This window comes from Danio aesculapii, chromosome 20 (genome assembly GCF_903798145.1).
Source record: "Danio aesculapii chromosome 20, fDanAes4.1, whole genome shotgun sequence".
Lineage (NCBI taxonomy): Eukaryota > Metazoa > Chordata > Actinopteri > Cypriniformes > Danionidae > Danio > Danio aesculapii.
This window is the reverse complement of record NC_079454.1, coordinates 1,329,813-1,354,590: the sequence shown is the minus strand read 5'-3', so window position 1 is coordinate 1,354,590 and position 24,778 is coordinate 1,329,813. Positions and strand designations below refer to the sequence as shown.

At 39.3% G+C, this 24,778-nt stretch overlaps 1 protein-coding gene across 1 annotated transcript; it reads left to right on the top strand.

The window, feature by feature from the left end:
• The first annotated feature begins 390 nt into the window (after positions 1-390).
• Positions 391-23,346, top strand: gabrr1 (gamma-aminobutyric acid type A receptor subunit rho1). Its single transcript, XM_056481418.1, has 10 exons — positions 391-467; positions 4,169-4,219; positions 5,582-5,688; positions 10,534-10,601; positions 12,509-12,732; positions 16,150-16,232; positions 18,616-18,756; positions 22,447-22,599; positions 22,709-22,905; positions 23,047-23,346. Exons 1-10 carry the CDS (start codon positions 391-393, stop codon positions 23,344-23,346), a joined length of 1,401 nt encoding a protein of 466 aa, XP_056337393.1.
• Positions 23,347-24,778: the final 1,432 nt, after the last annotated feature.

Below are 24,778 nucleotides of genomic sequence, written 5' to 3'. Positions count from 1 at the left end.
CCTGGCTGATCTTGTCGCTGGTCGTTTTCCACATGATGCACTGGTCGCATATGTGAAAAGGTTGCATTAAAGCACCTTTAAAATCTCCCAGTAATACCACTTGGAGGAGAGTAGAACAATGCTCACTCACTATACCGCTGGATTATATAAGTGCAATTCAGATAGCGCGTAATACCCGCTGCACATTACATAAGATACGGCCAGCAAATGTCTGTTATTTCCCCTGTAACCTGCGAAAGCTCCTGTTGAGGGGAAGACAGCTCCACATCTGACCTTCACAGATGCAGCCAGTGTGTGTGTGGGAGATGCTCTCAATGGGCCGTGTTTAGGTTTGGACAGCAGCACAGTGTGTGTATTTCAGGATAGTACCTGCGGCTGTATGTGGGCATCATGCACGCGGATGTCTGCTTTCTGCTCTGCGCGTGCTTTCTCTGCACTGGAGCCCTGCAGTCCTGTAGCAAGAGCAGGTAAGAAGAGCACATGATGTTTTTATCAATGGTTATGGCTCACGTGACGATTATAAGTTATATTTCAGTTCAATGCGTACATGTAGTGTTTAGAAACAGCAGCGCGCGTTCTCCAGTCAACTTTTTTGTTTGCCTGTAAAAGTTGCGTGCGCGCGCGCGCATTGCCGCATCTGTTTATCAAATGAGACCGCTGGGATCTGATCAAATGTGCGTAGAAACCTTCCTAAAAGTGAATGTACGCCAGAATAAATGCTGTTTTCTTATAATGGCTGACATGCTGATTTAAAGTAATATTTAAGTTGTTTACTTTTACAGCTGCGTACATTCCCCCGTCGACTTTTTTCGTGGAAATTTGCGTGCGCGCATTTCCATCTGTGTTGCGCGTACTCGAAGTGTTATCAAATGAGACCTATCGGATTTGGTTGATAAAATTTGTCTAGAAACCTTTCTAAAAGTGAATGCACGTCAGAATCCATGTTTTTAATAAATTTTAAACTGATGATTATGTCTAACATAAGTCAAAATAATATATATAGTCAATGTTCAACTCTTTGCGTGGGAAGTCTGCCCCTGTTTTGTGCATGCGCAAAGTTAAAACGACACCCCTGGACTCTGATTAATAAAATGTGCTATAAACCTGAGCATATGCCATCATATATGTAAATTTTGCTGTGAGCTGGAAGGGCATCTGCTGGAAGGGCGTCCGCTGCGTAAAACATATGCTAGATAAGTTGGCGGTTCATTACACTGTGGCAATACGGGACTAAGCTGAAGGAAAATGAATGAATAAATGAATGTTTACTTAGCTGCGCACATTTTCCTGTCAAGTTTGTTTTCTAGGTCACAACATTTTGTGTGGGGAGTGGCGTACGCACATTTTCACCTCCATTTTTGCATACGCAATGATTATAAACAAGACCCCAGCGATCTGATAAAATTTGCATAGAAACTTTCCTTAAAGCAAATGTACACCAGAATATAAAAATATTAATGGCGACGGCTCACCTGATTTTAAATCAATATTTAAATATGTTTTATTTTTCAAGTTTTGTATATATATTTCTGACCCGGTTTTGTGCGTACATCACATTTATTAATGAGACCCCTGGTGTTTACTAAAGCCCCTTTAATGCAGTGGTTCGCCCAAGTTCCCTCTAGTGGTTCCACACTGAGTTTCTTTATTCTGTTGAACACAAGAGAAGATATTCTGAAAAGAAGCTAAAAACCTGTAACCATAGTAATTAAAAAACAAACAGAGCCAGGGGTCACCAAACTTGTTCCTGGAGGTCCGGTATCCTGCAGATTTTAGCTCCAACTCTAATCAAACACACCTGAACAAGCTAATCAAGCTCTTACTAGGTATACTTGAAACATCCAGGCAGGTGTCTTGAGGCAAGTTGGAGCTAAACCCTGCAGGGACACCGGCCCTCCAGGACCGAGATTGGTGACCCCTGAAATAGACTATCGAAGTGAATGGCTATAGGTTTCCAACATTTCTCAAAATATCTTCTTTTGTGTTCAACAGAAAAAACAATTAAAGGTAGAGTAAATGATGGCAGAAGTGTAATATTTGAATGAATTGTCAATTTAAAGCTAAGGTATATCTAGGGAGGGGGTATATACACAGATATATGTAAATAAATACATTCATACAAGTTTAAAGTGCTTATTTTTGTTTAGAGAGTCTCTGCTAATCAAATAAGCATATTTCAGTCAAACAAAAGCATAGAATTAGGTCTCTTATTTGTAAACTTACATTATAACAGTGATAAAAATACATGTATTAATTAAAAACGTTCCTCTTGGTTATGGTAGACAGTATAGCTAAAAGGTGCATTTTCCCATAACAGCGAGAGAAAGGTTTTTAACAATGAAAATTGTATTTAATTGCATAAATAAATACATTTTTGAGCCTCGCACCATCATTTAAAATGAGTATACATGATACGTAAATAAGTGTAAAGCAGTCTCGTATTCATTACTAAAAGTAAAGTAATAGTATCAGTCCTGCAAACCAGGAGAAAACTGATAGAGTAGATGTGGATCTTCTTCATAGATCATACAAAATGAAAATGAAAGAATATAGTTCATATAAAGGATAGTTATAGTATCTTATAGTAGATATACTGTTGCTTTAATGCAAGGGTCACCAATCTCAGTCCTGGAGGGCCGGTGTCCCTGCAGGGTTTAGCTCCAACTTGCCTCAACACACCTGCCTGGATGTTTCAAGTATACCTAGTAAGAGCTTGATTAGCATGTTCAGGTGTGTTTGATTGGGGGTGGAGCTAAAATCTGCAGGACACCGGCCCTCCTAGATCAAGTTTGGTGACCCCTGCTTTAATGTTTTGAACCATACTTTAGTAAAGTAATAGAAATCATCTGCAGTTGTAATTCTGTATGTGCTGTGGCAACACACCAGCAATAGTGATATAAACAAACGGCCACAGCCATAGCAGCCTGCAGCCGGAGAGCGGTTGCTCACTGAAGCTGGATGGTACTTGGATGGGAGACCACATGGGAAAGCTTGCTGTTGGAAGTGTTGTTAGTGAGGCCAGCAGGGGGTGCACACCCTGTGGTCTATGTGAGTCCTAATGCCCCAGTATAGTGAAGAGGACACTATACTATCAGTGAGCAGCACCATCTTTTAGATGAGATTTCAATCCGAGGTCCTGACTCTATGTGCTTATTAATAATCCCTTGGCACTTCTAGTAAAGAGTAGAGGTGTAACCCCGGTGTCCTGGCCAAATTCCCTCTCGGCCCTCCACCATCATGGCCTCCCAATAACAACTGAATTGGCTTTATCACTGTCTCTTCACTGCCCTATTAGATGGTGTGTGGTGATCACACTGCTGCAGCTGCCCTGTGGCTGCCATCATGTCATCATGCCATCATCCAAGTGGAGACTGCACACTGGTGGTGGTGTGGAGAGACCCCCCTCATGACTGTGAAGCGTTTTAGGCGCATGCCCATACACAACATATGCACTATATAAATACACATTACATTACAATGCTGTGGATGTTTTATAATCTAATACCCCACTAAGTTCAAGGATACTACAGTATTTATCAGTTGACCAGAGTTAATACTGCATTATGCTGGAGCGTTCATTAATAAAGAGTTTTAAATACTGTAATATATACAGTATAAGACACTTTACTATAGTATGGTTAAAAACACAGACTTTTTATGTGGCTAGAAAGAAGAGCTGCAACACAATATAACAAAAACAAATGTATTTTTTACTAAATGCAATCAATTATTTATTTATTTATTTGTGTTTAAATCAGTGCACATGTCCACAAATCAAAATAATCTCAAATCTAATGATTTTAGGATTGTTGAGAAATGTAAAAGAGAAAGGTTTGACACGCTTTCTAGGTTTTTATTCAGATGTAAAACAAACAAAAAAGCATAACACGATGAACAAATTGTAGGTTTTTAATCTGTTATAATCAAATTTTTGTCGTTGATGGTGAACTGTTTTATAGAGGCTGGAAAACATGGTCATCATGAGCACTGAGGTCATTAAAGCAATGAAAGATATTAAAACATTTCAACTGTTTGCTTATATTGGTGTGCTGGTTATTTTTCAATCAGTGCTGTACTGTATATAAAATCTGCCCAAACACAAGCATGTCTGTGTATAATGCATTTCTAGAATTGTTATTTAATGATTAACAATTCCTGCTTTTATCAGGTCCAAGCGAGAAACAACCAGAGCAGAGCGAGACTTGCATAAACCCGGCAGGTACTAAAACAACCATACACACTCACAATCATCTGCAAGATTTATCTGAATGTTAAAGTGGTCCTATTATGCAAAAATCACTTTTATAAGGGGTTTATACACAGTTGTGTGTCAGCAGTGTGTGAATATAAGCAGCTTCTAATGGTCAAAATGTATTAATTCTATTTGTTATAATCAGATGTGATAAGAACAGTCTGCAGAAACACTTTGATTGACATTCTCCCTTTGTACGTGTCATCAGAGAGGGAAAGCCCCGCCCACTAGGGACCATCTCTCCCTCATTAGCATAGAATGTTAGTCTGTTTTAATTTGCCACTATGCTGACACACAGGCGTTTGTAGCTCAGCCCTCTTCTGTAAAGAGCACAATCTCATTTGAATTTAAAGCGACAGTCACCAAAACGCCACAATTAAAAGCCTAAAAGGGGCCGTTTCAGAGAGTTAGAAAACATTATTTGTGTGCCATTTTGAGCTGAAACTTCACTACACACTTTAAAGGCATCAGAGACTTATTTTGTAAATTTTATTGTAACTAAAGGTGCAAAATAGATCAGTCAATAGAATATATATATATATATATATATATATATATATATATATAATAGACTATCTGTCAATTCCAATTCATACTCATTGGGAATATGTGCCTGGGCCTACTTATTTGAGAACCGTGAAATATATACCCAGAGCTACGTACGACTGCATACAGTGTGTAAAACGATAACTACGAGGTGTTATGACACCATGACAACCTTTGTTAATTTTCGCGCTATACAGCTGACCGTTTACTTGTATATGGACGGCTTTTACAGTGTGACCAGTGCGCTCGGCAGCTCACCTTGTACGTTGTCAGACTTGGACATGGTTTGAGTACGGTTCCAGAGATTAAACCAAAAAGAAAAAGCAGTGTGAAATTGTGGTAAAAGCACACGGCTGAGATGGCTTTTAAAAACACTATTGGGTAAGTTTAGGAAAGAGAGTGTGTGTGTCAGTTGATATCAAGCTAATATATAATGCACAACAACAATCTGAGCGGCTTTTTACATGGATGCATGCAAAGAAGTTGATATTGGAAAAGTACACAGTGGCCTCTGGTGGAACCATGAGAAATAGCACATATGTGAGAACATGATCTAATAACGTATTTGAGATTGTCAAAAATGTACATGGCGCCCTCTAGTGGATTTGTGAAAACGAACAGCAAGAATGAGTAGCTCTGGACACATATTCTGCAGGTCCCAAATATGTAGCTCTGGTCACATATTGTCTGCATGGGAAACAGTTCAGTTTGCATTGGACCTGTGTTTGTACAGTTATCAGACAGTTTTTTTTTGTAACCTCTTTTACTTATTAATTTTCTCAGCACATTACTGATGCGAAGTCCAGATGTGACGAAAGCTCCCGTCACCAAATCCGAGCAGCTCCTGAAGCTGGACGATCACGACTTCACCATGAGACCAGGCTTTGGAGGTACAAACATCACATTCAGTCTTTAAAACAAGAATACACTGAATATCCAGCATGTTGTTGGTTATGCTACAGAATAAACATATATTTAATCATATATCGAAACACAATGTTGAATTTTTAAAGGGATAGTTTACACAGAAATGAAAATTCTGTCATCGTTTACTCTTCTTTCACATTACACAAGATCTTCTTTCCCCTTTTAATGAATTATTTAAGATTAGTCTGGCAGGCAAGGCTCAAAACAGGTGCAGATGGTAGCACACAGATAATCCAAAGAGTAATCGGTGTAACAGGCGAAGAGGTCGAGGCAGGCGGCAAAACAAAAAAAACAGTAAACAAACAATGGGTCAAAACCACGACAAGACAACAGAGGAACCACTTATGTGATGCTCACTTGGGAAACAAGACTTGGCACTGGATGCGTGTGTGTATGGTGTCTACACACACAGGCCACTTTATTAGGTACACTTTACTAGTACCGGGTTGGACCCCCTTTTGCCTTCAGAACTGTCTTAATCCTTCATGGCGTAGATTCAACATGCTACTGGAAAATTCCTCAGAGATTTTGCTCCATGTTGACATGATAGCATCACACAGTTGCTGCAGATTTGTCGGCTGCACATCCATGATGCCAATCTCCCGTTCCACCACATCCCAAAGGTGCTCTTTTGGATTGAGATATGGTGACTGTGGAGGCCATTTGAGTACAGTGAACTCATTGTCATGTTCAAGAAACCAGTCTGAGATGATTGGTGCTTTATGACATGGTGCGTTATCCTGCTGGAAGTAGCCATCAGAAGATGGAAACACTGTGGTCATAAAGGGATGGACATGGTCAGCAACAATACTCAGGTAGGCTGTGGTGTTGACACCATGCTCAATTGGTACTAATGGATACTCAGAACAACCCGTCTGGCACCAACAACCATGTCAAAGTAACTTAAATCCCCTTTCCTCCCCATTCTGATGCTCACTTTGAACTGCAGCAGATCGTCTTGATTGTGTCTACATGCCTGAATGCATTGAGTTGCTGCCATGTGATTGGCTGATTAGACAATTGGTTTAACGAGCAGTTGGACAGGCGTACCTAATAAAGTGGCCGGTGAGTGTATATAGTCCATGTAATCGGTGGTGATGATCTGCAGCTGTTTCTGTGTAATCAGGAGTTGAGCTGAAACTGGCGTGTGAGTGCAGTGCATGATGGGACATGTAGTCTGTGACACAAAAGTTGTTGTGAAATAAATAAATGAGTGAAGAGAGAGAACCCAGTCCAGGAGACTTGAAACAAGCAGAATTCCTTTATTGAGACGTGTTGGTTAATCTGCAGTCATACAGCGTCTTCAAGAAGTCCATGTGTCTGCAAGAGCCTACTGGAGGTCTGCAGTCTGCGAGTTTGATCACAAGTCCAGATTGAGACAAACATGCCCCATCTATAATGTCTTCTCAGGAGGATGGCTAAACACAGTATGCATGATAACTGGCGTATAGGTGTTAGAAACCAGCCCAGCTACTGACCACACATGTTAATCAACAAAAGGGGTTTCTTTGGCCTGAAAGTATCACCTGAAGACAAAGGCAGAGTTGTTAAAAGCCCACCCGTAGCATTTGCAACACTTTGGCTCAGCCTGTAGTCAGAAAGACAAAGGTTTAATGTCCCACATGGCTGTTGTTAATGAAATTATATAATTAAAACCTTTTCAATTATAAATTGATTATTGTTAATTTGAAATTAGATTATATAAAGGAGTTTTAGAGCTTTAAAGCTTTAGAGTTTTTGTTTTGTTTCTTGTCCAAATATCTAAAAACTCCTGAATCAAGAAGCATGCTCTGGACAAGTTAAAATATTGTCCTATACAGAAATAATAAGTCAAAATTAAGTCAGTTTTTCCTTAAAACAAAACAATAATCTGCGTATGTGGTGAGCAAAATAACTCATTTTAAAGTGAGGTTATTTTTCTCAGCCCATTGTCAGATTATTTAGCTTGTTTTAAGGAAAAACTCAATTAAATTCGACTCATTATTTCTGAAAACAGGACAAGTGTTCTTGCTTTTCTAAAAAATGCTCCTTGATTTAGGAGTTTTTAGATATTTGGAGTAGAAATGAGACAAAAAAGCTCATTTGTTTTGCAGTGTAAGCATTATATGATTGGCTTGTGAGTGATTACTGACGAATGTGCAATGATTCTCATTAATGACAGATATATGAGAGAGCAGAATTTCTTAATAAACAGCACAAGAATCAGACTTATGTAGGATTTGAACTGACATCACAGGCAATCAGCTTTACATAAGCTCAGGGCAGATTATAACACTGATTCACTGTGGCTCCGAGCCAGCAGCACTCACTTATCTGCCCGTATCTTCACTCGGGTTCACATGAACTGTAAATACTACGGTCAGATCAGACCCGGATTAAGGGTGATGAAAAAAATGCCCTAAGGTGAAAAAAAGGACATGCTTTCTCAAATTCTGCTTTTGCTAGTTTTATGCAGCGTTTTCCACCACTGATTAAGAAACAAGGGCACTGGAGATCTGCTCAAACATCTGCAACACTTCATAAGACAGTCAAGATATTGTGAGTTTTTATGCATGCTTATGACAACTGTCATTAAGAGTCATACATCATGTTTTACATGCAAAGATGACATTGTTTTATGACAACTTGACATAAGAAAATACATCATAGTCTGTGCTTGTCTTTGTCAAGACAACATAACCTGTCATAAATCCATTATAAACATGATTGTTGTGACGTTCACCAGCGATCCAGCCTGTGCTGATCGCTAACGGACTGCAAATCTGCTGGTTTATGGACTACAAGCTCCAGGCATGCACCGCTCACACACACCTGTTCCAAGTTCCAGTGATGGAACACACATTGCTGAGTCTTGTTGAACTGATTGTGAACATTACGACACGTTTTCCTTGCCTTGCCTTGTTTTGACCCTTGCTTTGTTTGTTTGTTTACGTTGCCTGCTGCCTGCCTGAACTGACTTTCGCCACGACTTTGGATTTTGCCTACATACATTTGTGGCTCCTGATTGTGACCGTTGCTTGCCTGACTATCTCTATATAATAAACCCTGCGTTTGGATCCTCATTTCCTTGTTAGCATCCGCTTCACATTACAGTTGTCCTTTGAAGAGGAACAAATAATAACTTGACTTCTAGTTGATCATTTGGAAAAGTGTCAGAAGGTGGATTTCTCTGAGGGATCATCTGTTGATCTGCATCCCAATCATCACAAATACTGCAGAAGACCTACTGGAACCAGCATGGACCCAAGATTTTCACAGAAATCAGTCAAGTTTGGTGAAGGAGAAATCATGGTTTGGGGTTATATTCAGTATTCAGTTCTGTTTCCACTGCAGCATGACCACATATTCTATACTGGACATTATTGAAGGTTCAGTCACCAGACTTTAGTCTAAGCAGAGTCAGACCTTACTGTCCTAATGAAATCATTAATAATCAAGGCATGATCATATTTTATTGTGCTCAAATAAGCATCATCTAGAGGCCTTTACCTTTCATGTAAGCCACTTCTGATACCAAATAATCAACTAGAAGTCAAGTTATTATTTGTTCTTCCTAAAACTTGGATAGGCAACAAGATTTGTCAGGTAGTGTGTATTCCCTTGTGTTCAATACGTACCTCAATACATCAAGCATCAGTGAATCATGACAGAATTTTCACTTTTGGGTGAACTATCCCTTTAATGCCGACGGCTGTGTGAATATATTGAGCTGTGTTCATGCAGGACTATGATCTTATAGTAATCAGTGAACCGAGAGCACACACATCCTGTCTGTTGCACATCAATAATAACATATGTTTTTTATTGATCCTGTATGTCGCTTTAATTGTTTGTAGATCCATTGCAAAGGGCTTCCATCGAAATGTTATTAGCTTTATATTCCTGCTGCGTTTGAGTGTGTTCTTTCATCTGTATATTTGACAAAATGGCATGAGAGCTCTTAAACGATCACAGAAAGCATATGAGAGAGGGTGGTGTTTTGCTGATTCTTAATTTTGCAGAATAACTATGTACGTTTGAAGTTATTTGGTGGAACCTCGGTTGAAAACCACTGATCTGTAAGAGAGATGAGCATTATATCTGTGTACAAACAGCACTTTATTTACCAAAAGTGCATGAGACAAGTAAAACAAATTACTTAACACAGGACAAGATGAGACAATAACCATAAAGGTCTTAAGCAGAGGCCTACAAGCACACAGAATACATGAGTAATTAAACAAGGCACAGGTGAACACAATAGGTAAAGAAATAGAACATTAGCTGGGTTTCCATCGACCTGTGTTAATGCACATCATGAAGTACCGTATGATAAATAAGAGCTAGAAATGCCAAATTTTGAATAAAAATCCATTCATTTTATGCTTCAGGTGGTTTTGGACTTGTGTTATAAAGATTTAATGCAAATAATGGGAGATGGAAAAGTATTTGCAGAGTATTTTGAAGGCCTGTTTTTCATTGAGTTGATCACAAAACAGCTTAAAGGTGGTGTGATTTTTGCTCCTGTACGAGCTCGTACTCGTTTTTTTTTCCTATCGGGAGAAGTCACATGGAAATCTTTGATGATTAGTAACCTAGCAACCAACAGTAAACAATTAATCCGTCAAATAACGGAGGCAGCAGATTGGTTATGTGGGTCCTTTATGCGAATTAAGGGATTTTTATTCTAAATCCGGCATTTCAATTACTCGTTTCTTATGGGACGCTTAAACTGATTTATTAACATTTATACGTTTGACACATCGTGTTCGTTGTTTACACTGTTGTCGTCACTTGAAATGTATAAATGAATATGTGCTTGATTTCAGGGCCTGCGATACCTGTGGGTGTTGATGTTCAGCTGGAGAGTCTGGACACCATCTCTGAAGTTGATATGGTGAGAGACTGACACGTGTTTCTATATGTTCAGATGAAGTGAGAATTAATAACCGCACTGAATTATTAGCCCCCCTGTATTTTTTCCCCAATTTCTGTTTAACGGAGAGCAGATTTCTTCAACACATTTCTAATCATAATAGTTTTAATAACTCATGTCTAATAACTGATTTATTTTCTCTTTGTCATGATGACAGTAAATAATATTAGACTAGATATTCTTCAAGACACTTCTATACAGCTTAAAGTGACATTTAAAGGCTTAACTAGGGTAATTAGGTTAACTAGGCAGGTTAGGGTAATTAGGCAAGTTATTATATAATGATGGTCTGTTCTGTAGACTATCGAAAAAATATATAGCTTAAGGTGTTAATAATATTGACCTTAAAATGGCTTTAAAGAATTAAAAACTGCTTTTATTCTAGCAGAAATAAAACTAATAAGACTTTCTCCAGAAGAAAAAATATTATCAGACATACTGTGAAAATTTCCTGAATCTGTTTTGAATCTGAAATATTTGAAAAAGAAGAAGAAATTCAAGCGGGGCAAATAATTCTGATTTCAACTGCATATTAAGACATACACTCACTGGCCACTTTATTAGGTACACCTGTCCAACTGCTCATTAACGCAAATTTCTAATCAGCCAATCACATGGCAGCAGCTCAATGCATTTAGGCATGTAGACATGGTCAAGACGATCTGCTGCAGTTCAAAGCGAGCATCAGAATGAGGAAGAAAGAGGATTTAAGTGACTTTGAACGTGGCATGGTTGTTGGTGCCAGACGGGCTGCTCTGAGGATTTCAGAAACTGCTGATCTGCTGGGATTTTCACGCACAACCATCTCTAGGGTTTACAGAGAATGGTCTGACAAAGAGGAAATATCCAGTGAGCGGCAGTTCTGTGGGCGCAAATGCTTTGTTGATGCCAGAGGTCAGAGGAGAATGGCCAGACTGGTTCCAACTAATAGAAAGGCAACAGTAACTCAAATAAGCACTCGTTACAACCGAGGTCTGCAGAAGAGCATCTCTGAACACACAACACGTCCAACCTTGAGGCGGATGGGCTACAGCAGCAGAAGACCACACTGGGTGCCACTCCTGTCAGCTAAGAACAGGAAACTGAGGCTACAATTCACACAGGCTCACCAAAACTGGACAATAGAAGATTGGAGAAACGTTGCCTGGTCTGATGAGTCTCCATTTCTGCTGCCACATTCGGATGCTCGGCTCACAATTTGGTTTCAACAACATGAAAGCATGGATCCATCCTGCCTTGTATCAGCGGTTCAGGCTGGTGGTGGTGGTGTAATGGTGTGGGGGAGATTTTCTTGACACACTTTGGGTCCATTAGTACCAATTGAGCATGGTGTCAACACCACAGCCTACCTGAGTATTGTTGCTGACCATGTCCATCCCTTTATGAGCACAGTGTCTCCATCTTCTGATGGCTACTTCCAGCAGGATAACGCACCATGTCATAAAGCACCAATCATCTCAGACTGGTTTCTTAAACATGACAATGAGTTCACTGTACTCAAATGGCCTCCACAGGCACCAGAGCTCAATCCAATAGAGCACCATACGGATGTGGTGGAACAGGAGATTGGCATCATGGATGTGCAAGATCTGCCTTAGTACATGATGTAACTACAGAAGAGTCAAGCTATAAGTAGGAAAATAATCAAAACTCTTTGGTGATTTTTGAGCGAAATGCTAATGGTCTAATTCGATTCAATGATCTATGCTAAGCTAAGCTAAAATTGCAAGACCCGGAGATCAGCTGAATGTATTCAAGAATGGTAAAACTTAACTGTTTAACTTAAGGGAAGCTGTAAAATGAGAGTTTTTCTAATAAAAGTGTAGTGTTCCTTTAAGATCAGTTTGTGATTGTGTTGTGTGCTACAGGACTTCACCATGACTCTGTACTTGAGACACTACTGGAAGGACGCTCGACTGTCTTTTCCCAGCAACACCAACCAGAGCATGACCTTCGATGGCCGGCTGGTGAAGAAAATTTGGGTCCCGGACATATTTTTTGTCCACTCCAAACGCTCCTTCATCCACGACACCACCACAGAGAACGTCATGCTGCGGGTGCATCCCGACGGAAAAGTGCTCTACAGCCTACGGTAACCGTCACACACACGCTTACTGGTGATAACACAGAGCTCAGGCATTTTATTCAGGATTTGCTTTTTCCTTTGTAGCTAACATTTGACCTCTCAGAATTATGGAAACGCTCAGTTTAATCCCGTTCATAGCTCAAGAAGCAGATTGACGGCCATCAGAAGATTTATGCTACTGTATGTCTGGCTTTGCTTTAGATGGATGATAGAGTTGAGTCTAAACCTAATTAGTAAGAGACACTTGATTTGCTTATTAAGGATTTAGCATTAAAGCTTTATTATATAAACCAACACAGCCATTTCCAGCGTTTGCTATAAAGTTGTTCATGTTTTCCTGCTTGAGATATAACCAACACAAGCTCATTGGAAATGCGTGCTTCAGCCTACATTTTTGTGAACTGCAAAACGCACTTCAACATACATTTGATAGCAGTTTCTAGATAAAATCAACACCAGGGGGCAGTGTGACGACAACAACTTTTACTCCTTTTCACACTAATGATATTTACAGTGTCATATTATTGGCAAATAAAGGATTATTTTGCGCTGTTCTTTGCACAACACAAAATAAATACCACAAAACAACACAACGTGTCTATAATTTCTAACCAGATACTATTGTGTTAACTATCTATCTCCATATGGTCAGCTTTTCTGGAGGACCGACATGAATGTGTGAGACCAACAAGATCAAAACATCACCGATAATTTGAAAAATATCACATTATTTTCTCTGATGTTTTCACAGCACTGTCCAATAAAATTTTGTATGCTCAAACTCTAGTATGGTCACAGTTTAAGTAATGCATTATAGATCTGCAAAAATGTAGACAGCGCCCTCTAGTGGATCTGTCATCTGAAAAGTGCAATAAAACATACCTCAGGTAACGTTTTAGTTTGGCAAAAATGTAGACAGCGCCCTTTAGTGGATTTCTCATATAAAGCATGCTACAAAATGTATTTCAAATGATTCACAAAAACAGAAACGTCTCCTTGTAGTAAATTTGCCATCTGAAATGTACAACAAAATATTTTTTAATTATTTTACATTCCTAAAAAACTTAGACAGCACCCTCTAGTGGATTCGTCATCTGAAAAGTACAACAAAACATATCTCAGGTAACGTTTTAGAATAACAAAAATATAGACAGCGCCCTGGATTTCTCACCTAAACTGTGCAACAAAATCTATTCTTAGTAATTATTTTAGATTCGCAAAAAATGTGGACAGCGCCCTCTAGTGGATTTGTCATTTGAAATGTACAACAGAATCTATCAAATTCACAAAAATATAGACAGCGCCCTCTAGTGGATTTGTCATCTGAAATGTACAACAAAGCGTACCTTAGGTATGTTTTAGATTGGCAAATATGTCGACAGCGCCCTCTGGTAGATTTCTCATCTAAACTGTGCAGCAAAATGTATTCTTATTAGTTATTTTTGGTTTTTAAAAAAAACGTAAACAGTGCCCTCCAGTGGATTTGTCGTCTGAAATGTGTAAAAAATGTATTCCAATTACTTTAGATTGCCAAAAAACTTAGATGGGACCCTCCAGTGGACTTCTCATCTAAAACGATCAACTAAATGTATTCTAAGTCAATTTTTTAGATTTTTTAGCTAAAACTTCGACTGCGCCCTCTAGTGGATTTGACATCAGAAGTGGACGACAAAATGTAAAAAACACAATATAACTTAGGTAACATTTTAGATTAACAAATATGTTGACAGTGCCCTTTAGTGGATTTAACATCTAAAACATGCAACAAAATGCATTACAAGTCATTTATTGTATTCGGTAAACAGTAGATTTGTCATCTATTAGATTTGTCATCTGAAATGTCCAAAAAAATCTATTCCAATTATTTTACATTCGCAAAAAACGTAGATGCCACCCTCCAGTGGATTTCTTATCTAAAACATGCAAAAACATATTCATTTTTTCAAGTATTTTCTTTAGATTCGCTAAAAACTAAACAGCGCCCTCTAGTGGATTTGCCATCTGAAACGTACAACAAAACATACCTTAGGTAACATTTTAAATTGGCAAAAATATAGACAGCGCAATTTCTCATTTAAAACGTGCAACAAAATCTATTCTAAGTAATTATTTTAGATTTGCAAAAAACATAGACAGCGCCCTCTAGTGGATTTCTCATCTAAACTGTGCAATGAAATGTACCCGGAGCAATGTATTTTCCTTTTCACAAAAATGTAGGCCAAGGCACGTATTTCCAAAGAGCCTGGGTCGGATGCATCCGAGGTCGAATCTATCCAGCTCTGATTCTTGCTTTAGACGAGTGAACGTGTGGATTAATACATGGGAATCTGTGGGATTAATGCAATGCACATGTCCGTTCAGACACAAAGCGGGCTTTAATCTCTAAGCTGTCCCACAACCAGCGTGCTGGATGAAAATGACTTTATTCTTCTATACATCTCCACGTACAATCTGTAAGCATCTGATCCAGGTCTGTCTTTTTATCCCAGGCCAGATGGCTGATCTGTAGGGTTTTGCTGATTTCTGTACAGGGCGTTCAGACAGTATCCCAACCTTAACTGTACACATTTTATATTGCAGATGTATAATATATTGTTTTTTACATACATTTTTCATCAATTTTATAACGATTACAGTGATTTACTTCAATCTACACACCACATACTACAATATCCACATACAAAAGAACTATTTGTAATTGCTTAATTATTTATTTAAGGGAGAGTTCACCCTAAAATGAAAGCTTCCTCACTATTTACTCACAATTAAGTGGTTGCAGATGTTTATTAAATTCTTAACTCTGTTCAACTCAAATCAAGATATTATGAAGAGTGTTGGAAAAAGCAGCCATTGACATCCATAGATATTATAAATATGCCCAAAAAGATCTCCATAAACGGGCATCACGGTGGTGCAGTGGGTAGCACGATCACCTCACAGCAAGAAGGTCGCTGATTCGGGTCTCAGCTGGGTCAGTTAGCATTTCTGTATAGAGTTTGCATGTTCTCCCTGTAATAGCGTGGGTTTCCTCCGGGTGCTCCGGTTTCCCCCACAAGTCCAAACACATGCGCTATAGGGGAATTGAATAAGCTAAATTGGCCGTAGTGTATGTGTGTATTAATGTTTTCCAGTGATGGGTTGCAGCTGGAAGGGCATCCGCTGCGTAAAACATATGCTGGATGAGTTGGCAGTTCATTCCGCTGTGGCAACCCCGGATTAATAAAGGGAATAAGCCGAAAAGAAAATGAATGAATGAATGAATGAATGAATGAATAACGAAATGAAGGGGTCTGAATGCTTCGTGTAGTAGCTTTATATAAACCTCAAACACGAGACTTCCACATCAAGACAGTCTCTATGTTATGGATTTGTTTGATGCATATCAGAAACACAACATTGACATTTTCCATGCTCACTCAACAGGGTCACGGTCACATCGATGTGCAACATGGACCTCAGTCACTTTCCTCTAGACACCCAGACCTGCTCGCTGGAGATCGAGAGCTGTGAGTAATGCCAGACATTAAGAGCGATCCTCTGTATTTGTGTTGCTTGTTCAAGCTTATGTAAAATCAGCTGAAACAACTAAATTCTTGATCACAGCTTAATTGTTTTATGTTCAAATTTGTAAAGATGATTAAGTTAAATGAATGGGTTTGTGTTGGGACAATATGAAGGAGTTGTTTGGAACCCTGCAGGTTTTACAGTGTTTGTACAGTCATATTTTCTGTCTTTTAGTAGTTATACTGTATGAGAGACTTGCTTTAGCAAACAAAGGGGATCTAACTGGAAATTTCTGACAAGATAAAGTTATTATTTTATGTTTAGTGTGTTACATTTTTAGTTACTATACACTCCATATATGACATTTGCTGCTTGTTCAAACTACTTATTTCAAGAGTTCACACTTAGCTGATGATCCATCAAAAGCTTGTTTGGCATGCTGTCCTAGGAGAGAGCCCCGAGCTCAAGGGATCCTCGAGCCCGGGGCTTCCTCCCGTTTGCAGAGCGAGAGAGGAGCCTGAGCTCGGTGGATCTCAGAACTCCCCGTCTGCAGTAGCTAAGGGAACACGTGAGGAAAAAAGGGGGCTAGACAAATGCTTGATTGTTATGCATGATGTATATATTTAGATGTTGGGAGGAAACCGGAGAACCCGGGGAAAACCCACGCGGACACGGGGAGAATATACGAACTCCTCATAGAAACACCTACCGACCTGGCAGGACCAGGGCTGGCAGTGTTCTTGCTGTGGGGCTAACAGTGCTAACCACTGGGCCTCCGTGCCGCCCGATCTATAGTGAAGGAGGAGAATGGGGAGGAAGGGGGGTTTCTTCCAAACGAAGATAAAGTGGACTAAAGACTGTGGTTATTTATAGTAGCTTACGGCTCATATGATTGGATGATACTGATTAGCTTAATACGAGACCGGCTGTGATAAATCATAAGCACATGATCCTCTCGAAATTAGATTATGAATAAACCCCACTTAAAATAAGTTGAATCAGCACAATTCTTCAGTTTTTTGGGACAACTTAATTGTTTTATGTTCAATGCACTTAAATTTGTAAAAAACTAATTTTACAGTGTAAGTAATGATTTGACAGAGTAAGTAATTTAACAAATGTCAAATGTAAAGTACCTTGAGTACATTTTAGTGCTGTATAGTACTTTTACTGTGCTATTTTCCTTCAGCCTGCAGTCACCACTTTGTGAAGTTTATTTATAAATTAATTATGAGAGGATCACGTGCTTATGATTGCTAGCAGCTGGATCCACATTATCCAATTCTCAATGCACCAATCAGACGACTCCTAAGCTACTACAAATACCCTGGGTTACGTACCACCGCTATCTTCGTTTTGAAGAATCCCCCCCATCCACCCCTACTCCTCCTTCTTCCTAGATGGGGCTAATAATTCTGACTTCAACTGTCTACATACATACATATATATATATATATATATAAATAAAAACTTCAGAATTAAAACATTTTGAGGTATTAATGTGGATCTTTTAGTTACAAATTTGTACCACCCCAGTGACAGCTCGCGTACCTTTATTTCTGAGAGTGTATATATAGTCAAATTATTAGCCCTCCTGTATATTCCCCCCCCCAATTTCTGTTTAATGTAGAGATATCTTCAACATATTTCTAATCATAATAGTGTTAATAACTCATCTCTAATAACTGATTTATTTTATCTTTGTCATGATGACAGTAAATAATATTAGACTAGATATTCTTCAAGACACTAGTATTCAGCTTAAAGTGACATTTAAAGGCTTCACTAGGGTAATTAGGGTAAAGTTAGGGTAATTAGGCAACTCATTGTATAACTGTGGTTTATTCTGGAGACAATCCAAAACTAATATTGCTTAGGGGGCTAATAATATTGACCTTAAAATGGCTTTAAAACAATCAGTAACACTTTATTTTGATGGTCTATTTGAGTATCAGTAGACTGTCAGCTAATACTGCTCCTTTAACAGACATTTAACTGACTATAAGAAACTTTGCAAGTACATGTCAACTTAAACTAACCCTAACCCCAACCCCAACCTAACAGTCTACTTATAATCTAATGAGAATGAGTTGGCATGTAGATGCAATGTAACTAAATTCAACAAACAGACCATCAAAATAAAGTGACCAAACAATTAAGAACTGCTTTTATTCTAGCTGAAATAAAACAAATAAGACTTTCTCCAGAAGAAACAATATTAGAGGAAATACTGTGAAAATTTCCTGAATCTGTTCATCATTTGCGAAACATTTGAGGAAGAAAAGAAAATTGACAGGAGGGCGAATCACTCTGACTTCAGCTGTATGTACTTTATGAATCCTGAGCACACTTGAGGGATAAAGCTGATTCTGATTTCCCTCGCAGACGCCTATACCGACGACGACCTGATGCTGTACTGGAAGAGAGGGAACAAATCTCTGCAGACGGACGACAAGATCTCTCTGTCTCAGTTCCTCATCCAGGAGTTCCACACCACCACAAAACTAGCCTTCTACAGCAGCACAGGTCTGCACTGATAAACCCACCGCTGACCCGTCTCACTCTGACAGCTGTTACCTTCCTCTATATTATCTCACATCATGTCATGTTGCGTAATGCCGTAATTCCCCAAAAGATTGGTGTCATAACTTCCTCCGGTAAACCATCAGTGGTCTGTCTGGTGACTTAAAGAGATAGATGAAAACCTATAACCCATGACTTCCATAGTAGTAAAACAAACACTATGGAGATCAATGGTTAATGGTTTGCAGCATTTTTCAAAATATCTTCTTTTGTATTCTTTTGCTTTAAAACATGTAAAGGGTGAGTAAACAGTGACAGAATATTCTTTTTTGGGTGAACTGTCTCTTTAAATTGGTGTTCCAGTCCTGTTATTACAATTGACCACTGGCATAGCCCATGCTGACATCTGATACACGGCCATATATGAGCTCATACATGAAATTATGGTTAAAAAATGGAGAAATGTAAAAGGCCATTTTGCAGTATTTTTAAATATGATACGTTGCATACACAGTTGAAGTCAGAATTATTAGCCCCCCTTTGAATTTCTTTTTCTTTTTAAAATGATGTTTAACAGAGCAAGGATATTTTCACAGTATGTCTGATAATATGTTTTCTTCTGGAGAAAGTCTTATTTGTTTTATTTCTGCTAGAATAAAAGCAGTTTTTAATTTTTTAAACACCATTTTAAGGTCAATATTATCAGCCCTTTTAAGCTTTTTTCGATAGTCTACATACATAGTTATACAATGATTTGCCTAATTACCCTAACTTTACCCTAATTAACCTAGTGAAGCCTTTAAATGTCACTGTAAGCTGTATAGAAGTGTCTTGAAGAATATCTAGTCTAATATTATTTACTGTCATCATGACAAAGAGAAAATAAATCAGTTATTAGAGATGAGTTATTAACACTATTATGATTAGAAATGTGTTGAAGAAATCTGCTCTCTGATAAACAGAAATTGGGGGAAAAATAAACAGGCGGCTAATAATTCTGACTTCATCTGTATATTCATATATAATAATATGTGTGAATTCCAAACAAGAAATTGTATGCATTATTTTAAACGTGGGGTTGTGGAGAATGTGTTATATCTCTTTTTTTAGGTTATATTGGGGCTTATCTGCATTTGATTTATGATTGTAACAGAATAATGTTAACAGAATGGACTTTGTTTACAGTAAAATATCACAATGTTTGTCCACACAGACAGAAAATGTGCAGAAAATGTTCACATTTAGTGGACAGCAGTAGCTTTAAAAGGAGATCTTTGTACCTTATTCACCACTAAAAGGTTTTGTAGTAGGACTACTTTAATGTAAGTAATGGTACTAACGTGTGCAGTAAGATGTGAGTTAATTTGCATATGCTGCCATCAGATTTTTAATATTATTAGCGTTTAGATTTGCTCGCATCTACTCAACAACTATTTATTTTTTATGTTTTTTGGAAAAGGATTTACTTACGCACTTAGAGTGCAGGACAAATAAAATACTCAACACTACCTCTGTCGCATCACCACTTTAAGTGTAGTTCATAATGTTTTAATTAACGGGCTTTTACATGAAACTGAATTATGTTTGTTTCAGAAAAACGCAGAAAACATTTGATTTACTGATGGGTTTTACAGTAACTAGAAAATACAGAACAGATGAAGTCAGAATTATTAGCCCCCTTTGAATGTTTTCTTTTTTAAATATTTCCCAAATGATGTTTAACAGAGCAAGGAAAATTTCACAGTATGTCTGATAATATTTTTTCTTCTGGAGAAAGTCTTATTTGTTTTATTTCGGCTAGAATAAAAGCAGTTTTAAAGCCATTTTAATGTCAATATTATTAACCCCTTAGGCTATATATGTTTCGGATAGTCTACAGAACAAACCATCATTATACAGTAACTTGCCTAATTACTCTAACCTGCCTAGTTAACCTAATTAACCTAGTTAAGCCTTTAAATGTCACTTTAAGCTGTATAGAAGTGTCTTGAAGAATATCTAGTCTAATATTATTTACTGTCATCATGACAAAGAGAAAATAAATCAGTTATTAGAGATGAGTTATTAAAACTATTATGATTAGAAATGTGTTGAAGAAATCTGCTCTCTGTTAAACAGAAATTGGGGGAAAGAAATAAACAGGGGGCTAATAATTCACCAGGTTCAATAATTCTGATTGCAGCTGTCTAGGAGAAATAAATGTGCAGTTTCTGAGTTGGTGTTTTTCTAAAGCCCGGCTCACATTATGTGATTCTGGCCACGAGTTGAGCAAACCTCCGATATGGCAGCCATGATTGTTTTCACTCTGAAGTGCTCTTCGGATTTTAAACACTGATAGAGAACAGTCCTATGTTTACCAAGAGCACTAGTCTGAATCACAGAGTATTGAACAGTAATACTAGTAGGACAGATATACAGTATGGTACTGTATTTTAAAGTTGCATTGTGAACATTACTGTATATTTTACAGCACAAAAATACACTACTGTAAACACATAGAGCAAGGTAAATGGTGCTGTAAATTTCAATACACTTCTCACTAATTTACAGTAAGTTACTGGAGAACTGCTGCCAGGGAGTTACAGTAGATTTGCAGGAAATTGTTAATGGTGCCACTGAACACTGAATTTTGGGAGATACACGGCTTAGAACACATTAGCCGCATTTCCACTATCGGGCCAGTGCGAGCCAGGGCTTTAATCGGGCCAGGCCGGGCCAGTAGCCCGGGAGGTTGAGAAATGAGGCCGAAATCATGTCGCGTTTCCACTGTCGGGCTAGTTGCTCGCAGCGCGTCACGCAAACACCGCCCCCAGAACGTCCCCCGAATCAAACGTCACACAACCCGTCACACAACCCGCCCACTTCAGCGGGAACAAAACACTCAAATTATAACCACAAACACAACCTGGCATCACTACGAGAGCTGGAAGATGGAGAACACCGAAGCGATTGCTTTTTTACTGTTTGTGGTCTGTTGGTGTAAGGCCAGACAGCGATCCCTGGATAAGGACATTCGAGTTCGGCGGCATTTACTTTTTTCTTCTTCTTAGTGAGTTGATCAAGCGCGATAGCAAAACAAATGTAAGGGAAGAAAGCATCTTGTCTCCTCTTTACCTGACAGGAAAACTCCGCCTTTGTACGTAACCCCGCCCCGAAGCCCCAGTTGGCCCTCCTTGGCCCAAGGTATTCGGCGGGCCGAAAAAGGCCGGACGCTGGCCCCAAGGAAGCCCCGCTTTGGCCCGATTACGCCCCGGAAGTGATAGTGGAAACGCGACTGGCCTTGCCTCGCCCTGGCTCGCTCGCTTTAGGCGCGATAGTGGAAACGCGGCTAATGTTATTAAATGATGGCATGATGGCCTATTAGGCTCTTTGACTTTCACACCCACAACCATCATGATGCTGAGCAAAACAAACAGTGACTGGTTGCTTTACATATCAGTCAGACTCTATGAAATGTTATTTCTAAATAGCACATTTTATCATTAAAACCCCTTTAGAGTTAGTACTAGTGAAGCCCCCTCACACCCATTCCCTATAAGACTACTTGATCACATGCTGTTGAATTAATTAGGCTCTAAACTAAACTCTGTGGATCACGACCCTTCAGGAATTGTATTGGACAGTCTTGTTGATCATTGGTGCTGTTTAATTACTACTCCTGGAAAATTTGCCTCTCTCAATATTCTCCTGCAGGTTGGTACAACCGTCTGTACATCAACTTCACTCTGCGCCGCCATATTTTCTTCTTCCTGCTTCAGACGTATTTTCCCGCCACTCTGATGGTCATGCTGTCGTGGGTGTCCTTCTGGATTGACCGGCGAGCTGTTCCTGCCAGGGTTCCTCTGGGTCAGATATTTACCATTCATTTTGTTATTGCATGACCAATAAACACACACTTGACTGACCATCTACAATCTACATACATGCGCTCTTGAATAAACTGATGTGTTTGCAGGCATCACGACGGTGCTCACCATGTCCACCATCATCACCGGAGTGAACGCCTCCATGCCAAGAGTCTCCTACATCAAAGCTGTGGACATTTACCTGTGGGTCAGCTTCGTCTTTGTCTTTTTATCTGTCATAGAGTACGCCGCGGTGAATTACCTGTCCACTCTGCAGGAGCGCAAAGAGAGGACACAAAACAGCCGGGTAAGTGCATCACCAAAAATAATTGAGGACGTGATGATTGATGTCCATGTGTTGTGCGATCAGTCCATATATTGATTATTGAGGCCTTATTTCAGTTCACTGCATTGTAAATGAACATGTCATTGTGTTTTGCTGGTCCAGCAGTTGCCGTGTACCTGCGGAATGACCCATCCTGGTCAGATGATGATGAGCAGCAGCTACAGTGAGATGGACATGATGACCACGGGAAACTACGGCATGTCGGAGCTCAACGACACCAAGCAGGAGCAGTTCCTGGTTCATCTGGTAATGGATAATGAACAGGGCGCTCAAAGGCCCGCCGTCACCACCAGCAGCACTTTAAATATAGACACTCACGCTATAGACAAGTACTCGCGGGTCATCTTCCCTGGAGCGTACACACTCTTCAACATCATATACTGGTCCATCTACTCACAGTGACCGCTGATGCTGAGGGAATGCACGTTACATGGGAAACAAACTGTGGTTTTGGGCTTTTTATTATGTTGCAACATGGAATCACGTCACAAAACCATGTGATAAAATACAAACACAGTCCATGTAATGTATTATGTGCGCAGATAATATGGTTGGTGATTGTCAAATACTCAAAGAAAAAGGTTTATTTTCCCATATACAGCTCCTGTGATTTAAAAAAAAAAGTTTAGTGATGTTTAAAGATCCCCTATTATGCATTATAAAAGGTCATATTTTGGTTTTGGGGGTCTCCAACAACAGGCTGATCTGCATGCAAGGTCAAAAACACTTTGATGGTCTTATAATCTGCATTTATTTTTACCTAATTATCCCAACGACTTCTATATGAGTCGTTTAGCGATTCATTTGTTCCCAAACCCCTCCTTAAGCTGCGGTCACACCGGGCTTTGTGTGTGTGAAATTTTGTCATGCGGCGCTGCGAAAAGGGGCGGGATTAAACAAGATTATTAGACATTAAAAAAGCCAGCGATCGCTCCATGTTTTAAATTCCTGCCCAGAGAGGTCGTGTTTTGATCCTCGATTGGTCTCACGCAGTCAAGTGATGCGATTTCGCAGGTCAGAGTTCACCAAGCTTGAACTTTGCACCGCAGCAATCTGAGAAACTCGACGCATGACCTTGCGTTTCCGGTCTGACGCATTCGCGTGCGTATGAATGGAAGTCTATGGGAGGAAAAGTCAAGTGTGACCGCAGCTTTAGCAAGATGCTAATCTGTGCTGATTGGTCCGCTGACCAGGTTTACTGTGATTGGTCAACTGCATTCAGTGTGAGACAGAGGTAAACGCCCATCATGGCTTATCAGCATTGTTGAAGTAGTCAGAGTGCTGAGTATCCAGTAGAAAGCAGAAGTGTACACACACCGTTTAAAAGGGCACATAACTAAACTAAACATGTTCTCTTTTAGGTAAGTCTGGATTATCACATCAGTTTCTGTTCTCCTTAATATCAGAATAATGAGAGAGATATTTAAAAGGAAAGGAAAAGCTCAAACACACTGCTTCCTTGTGTGACAACATGAGAAAATCAACAAGCCAGAATCAACAACAAAGCCAGATGACAATTAGCTAAATGACACTGGGAACAAGACTAATGTTTGGAGACACGTCCTGTGGTCTGATGGAACTAAGATTGAACTGTTTGGCCATGATGACCAGTGTTACATTTGGAGGACAAAGGGGAAAGCTTACAAGCCTTGGAACACCATCCCAACTGTGAAGTATGGGGGCGGCAGCATCATGTTGTGGGGCTGTTTTGCTGCAGGAGGGACTGGTTCTCTTCACAGCATAGATGGCATCATGAGGAAAGAACATCATGTAGAAATACTGAAGCAACATCTCAAGATATCAGCCAGGAAATTAACACTTGGCCATAAATGGG